The sequence below is a fragment of the Astatotilapia calliptera genome, chromosome 4 (genome assembly GCF_900246225.1).
Source record: "Astatotilapia calliptera chromosome 4, fAstCal1.2, whole genome shotgun sequence".
NCBI lineage: Eukaryota > Metazoa > Chordata > Actinopteri > Cichliformes > Cichlidae > Astatotilapia > Astatotilapia calliptera.
The window spans coordinates 81096-85870 of record NC_039305.1 but is presented as its reverse complement, the minus strand read 5'-3'; the positions used below and the strand labels follow the sequence as shown (position 1 = coordinate 85870).

Below are 4775 nucleotides of genomic sequence, written 5' to 3'. Positions count from 1 at the left end.
GCAAATGGTTACTGGACTTCCTGACCAACCGCCCCCAACATGTCCGGCTGGATAACCGCTGCTCATCTAACATCACAATGAACACCACAAGGCTGTGTGATGAGCCCTTTCCTCTACTCCCTCTTCACCCACGACTGCAGACCTGCTGATGGTTCCAACACCATCATTAAGTTTGCAGATGACACCACGGTGATTGGCCTCATCAGTGACAACGATGAGGCCGCCTACAGGGAGGAGGTGGATCGTCTGGCTGAGTGGTGCGACAGAAACAACCTGCTGCTTAACATCCACCCATCCACATTAAGGGGACGGCTGTGGAGCGTGTGAGCAGCTTCAAGTTCCTGGGAGTCCACATCTCCGAGGATCTCACCTGGACGACCAACTGCTCCAAGCTGGTCAAGAAGGCTCACCAGCGCCTCTTCTTCTTGAGGACTCTGAGGAAGAACCACCTGTCCTCAGACATCCTGGTGAACTTCTATCGCTGCACCATCGAGAGCATCCTGACCAACTGTATAACAGTCTGGTACGGGAACTGCTCTGCCTCGGACCGGAAGGCGTTGCAGAGGGTCGTGAAAACTGCCCAGCGCATCGCCGGAGCACCACTTCCTGCCATAAAAGACATCTACAGGAAGCGGTGTCTGAAAAGGGCTGGGAAAATCATCAAAGACCCCAGTCACCCATCACATGGACTCTTCACCCTCCTGCCCTCTGGGAGGCGCTACAGGAGCCTCCGGACTAAGACCACCAGGTACCGGAACAGCTTCTTCCCCACAGCTGTCAGACTCCTGAACTCTGCCTCCTGACATCTGACCCACGTTAACTCATGGACTGAACATACACACACCCACAATGGACAACTGTACCCTCAAACACACAATAATAACATGGACTGAACCACCACTCACAACCACTAGCACTTTATATAGCCTCTGTAGAAACTATCTACACCCTCACTTATCTTAACTGCACTACTGTATAGCTCTGTGTAAATAATCATTCTGTACATTCGATAATCTTTAATCCTACAACTGTTTACAACTTGCATAGTTCCCATTTCTGTATAGCTGTATATCCCAGATTCTGTAAAGTTATTTATTTCATATTCTGTATAGTTTTTCATATTTATATCCTGTTCATATCCTGTACATAGCTTGTACTCACTACAGCCTGTACATACTTATAGTTATAGAATATTCACAACATACTTCATACCGTGTACATTATAACATACCATAATAGACCCATTTCTGTAATATACTCACATATCTATATTATTGCTAATATATATTGTAATATATCTATATCACTAAAGCACTTCTGGATGGATGCAAACTGCATTTCGTTGCCCTGTACCTGTGCATGTGCAATGACAATAAAGTTGAATTCTATTCTATTCTATTCTAAAGTATACATTATTATTATTACTATATAACTTTGATTTTGTCAGTATTTATCATTTCTAGTCTTTTGGTTTTATTGCTGGTGTTCTTAATATTCTGGGTTTTGTCTGTTCCATGGTTGCTTGGTCTCCCCTGTCAGTTGTGTAAATGTATGCTATGTCTTCTAATGATGCTGCCTAAGGGAAGCATGTATAATGTAAACAGAATTGGTCCTAGCACTGAACCCTGTGGAACTCCATAATTAGCCTCAGGGTGTGAAGAGGACTCTCCATTTACATGCACAAACTGGAGTCTATTAGATAGATATGATACAAACCACTGCAGCACAGTACCTGTAATACCTACAGCATGTTCTAATCACTCTAATAGGATATTATGGAGTATCGAACGCTGCACTGAGGTCTAGCAGGACAAGCACAGAGATGAGTCCACTGTCAGAGGCCACGAGAAGATAATTTCTAAGCTGAAGTGTTCGAGTCAGTTTTTCTGCCATCGATATGGACCTCAGCTTACGTCAGCGTGTGTTTCTGTGTAAGAAGTCACAGCATAAAGAATAAATCCCCCAAATAAACCAGAAAGAACAGACTACATATAAATGCAACACATTTATTTCACAGAATGACATCATTTCCTGTTCACACCTTGCATCACAGTTATGTCAGAAAAACTTACGATGTCATGATTACCACTGCTATTATTATGCTATTGCTAATGCTAACACATGTAAGCAGAGTTTGCTAACATGAGGGCGGGGCTACAGAGCAAGTATCAGTATCAATATCAGGTGGAGTTACAGAGTGCAGTTTGCTTCCGGAGAGAGTCGACATTTAGCCACCGTCAGGTAGGTCTCCACCTGTAACACAAATGTCATCTTCACCATCATTACATCATTGTCATCATCACAGTGACATCACCATTATCCACTGCCTCACCTTGTGCATGTCCTTCTTGAAGCAAGCTAGCAATTCATAAGTTTGTCTCAGTGATTCGTTGCCTCCCAGACTTTGATAATAGTTTCCGTAAGGAGCGTGCTGGAGGGCGTCGCTGTCAGGATAATTCTCTGCTTCATCCTGATTGGCCTGTAGGGTCAGGTGGTTAGTTGCATTGGTACCATACATGGAGCAATATGTTTGTGGAATTTATCTTCTCACCCTGATCAGCAGCAAGATTCCCGTTTTAAGCTCAGACAGCCTTGGTGAAATCTGGTTCCTCAGAGAGGAACCTCCAGAGAGAGAGCGACTGGGAAACTCCCAGGACTCGACCAGTCGATAGGAGATCGACAGCAGCTTCAGGACCTGTGACCCATCAATAAGCAGACAACAGCTTCAGAAGATTTGCGCATGTGTAGTACTGTGTACTGCTGTGCAGTGTTGCGTAGTACTGTGTAGTTTAATGACCGAGCTGCGCTGCGTCTCGTGTTTGTCAATCGGGCTGATGATGTAATCAGAGTTGCAGAAATCCTGCAGGAAGATCTTGTTGAGCTGACGCTGCTCCTCTGTCTGCAGAGAGCTCTCCTATGACACACAAAAATACACAGGTACATACAAAAATACAAAAAATACACAGGAATACCCGTGTTTTATTCCAATGTTAGTTCTGACAGCAATTTTAATATCGTTTCATAATTCTTAACTGAATATCCTGAGATTATAGCTGACTGTGACTAAAATGTAAAGTGTAAACGTCTGCTGTGTTTTTACCAGTGACAGTTCACAAAGTGTCTCAGTTCCCTTGACATCAAATCTGAAGTGTGTCCATATGTCTGTGTGCATCTAAACTCACTGCACACGTTGAATATGCAGAACATTTTGTTGAACACATTTTGAACATAGTTTCTGTCCTGTGCATTACATTTAGTCTTTTTCAGAAAGAAGAAAGATTGTTGATGAAGGTATTGGTGAACTCTTGTCTGTCTGAGCTACTGCAGGCTTACAAAGTCCGAGAAGAGTCTCTGGGCGAGCAGGTGCAGGTGCGTGACTCTGTTGACTGCAATGGAGAACAAACGCTGGCTGTCTGTGATCTGCTGAGAGGAGACGCCCAAACACACGACCGACAGCAGGAGGACGACTGACAGACAGACAGTTTCAGACTTTGTTAAACATCGGTTTACTTTGCATAAAGCAGCGGCCCCTTCTCGTGGTGGAAGCCCAGATGTCTTACCCGAGTCCATGGCTGGCATCAGTTCAGGCTCTGTTTGCGGCTCAGACGATTATGATGTGAGTCGGTGGTTCTGATGTTTTCAGCTCAGAGTTTTTGCTTTTATAGTTGAAAACTAGATGTTTAAATTCATCAGGAGAAATGTGATGCAAGCAAACATGTGTGCCTAAGTCTAATTAACATTAACACCTCAATCATCATATTGATGCTACATGAAAAACACACCGCTGGTGACTAAAGTGCTTTGACATCCAACATGTTTGTTCAGAATCAGAATACTTTATTGATCCCTGGGGGAAATTATTTTTTGTTACAGTGCTCCATTATAAACCAACATTAAGACAAGACAGACAATACACTAAGAATAGTACAATATATACATATATATACATACATACATAAGTCACTCATAAATAAATAGCTGAAAAAGAAAGAAAAAGAAATTAATTAATTAAGTTAATACTTAAAAGGAGATCTAATGTAAAGTTTTTTAAGAACTCCAAAATATTTATATCAAATCAAATTTTTCAGGTGAAAAGATTTTATTCGAGCTTTAATCCACACAGAAGTCACTTCGAACTCCACGTGTTGAGTCTGGCCAAAAATGTTCACACCGACAGTTTGACATTTGTTCAGGTTTTCATGATGACAGACAGTAGTGCTCGCTTTGATGACTCACAATCACCTGTTGTTGACTGAACATTCAGTCATTAAACTAAATTCTGAAATAAAGGTTGACACAATTTAACATTCATGCTTTATCAGTTGGACCTGCAAACACTTTAATGAAACTTACATTAAAGTGTAGCTATTTCATAATTCAAAGTTCCTTCTCCTCAGGTGTCATATCACACTGGGCCGAGCCATGGACACATTTACAGGTGAAATCAGTCACATGATGGAGAATCAAGTACACTAGATATAATTAAAACCACAAAGTAAAACTTATGTGTGCTACGTTCAATCCATAGTTCCTGCTGATGCTGATAAGCTTTTGATGTGTACTGGACTAAAGTCTAAAGTCAGCAGTGTTACCATTACAGCAACATGATTGTGTTTAATAATGAGGATAATTCATTGGGAGACCCCCCTCAGATGCCATTGTGATCATGAACGACTCTGTGATGAAGAATTGATCAAATCTGAAAGTTCGAAAGATGTATTTGTCACGGCTGCCGATGGCGAGCCGTGTGGAGTTGGAAGAAGGACCCAAGATGC

General features: G+C 42.1%; 1 protein-coding gene across 2 annotated transcripts; it reads right to left on the bottom strand.

Moving 5' to 3' along the window:
* Positions 1 to 2081: 2081 nt before the first annotated feature.
* gh1 (growth hormone 1) lies at positions 2082 to 3843 on the bottom strand. Of its 2 annotated transcripts, none has more exons than XM_026163621.1 (6): positions 3561 to 3843; positions 3334 to 3467; positions 2798 to 2914; positions 2552 to 2695; positions 2333 to 2479; positions 2082 to 2253 (listed from the first exon to the last, which is right to left on the bottom strand). In XM_026163621.1, exons 1-6 carry the CDS (start codon positions 3577 to 3579, stop codon positions 2191 to 2193), a joined length of 624 nt encoding a protein of 207 aa, XP_026019406.1. In that variant the 5' UTR covers positions 3580 to 3843; the 3' UTR covers positions 2082 to 2190. The 2 variants fall into 2 exon arrangements, with proteins under 2 accessions (XP_026019406.1, XP_026019407.1); XM_026163622.1 differs by having other exon boundaries at positions 2333 to 2470.
* Positions 3844 to 4775: the final 932 nt, after the last annotated feature.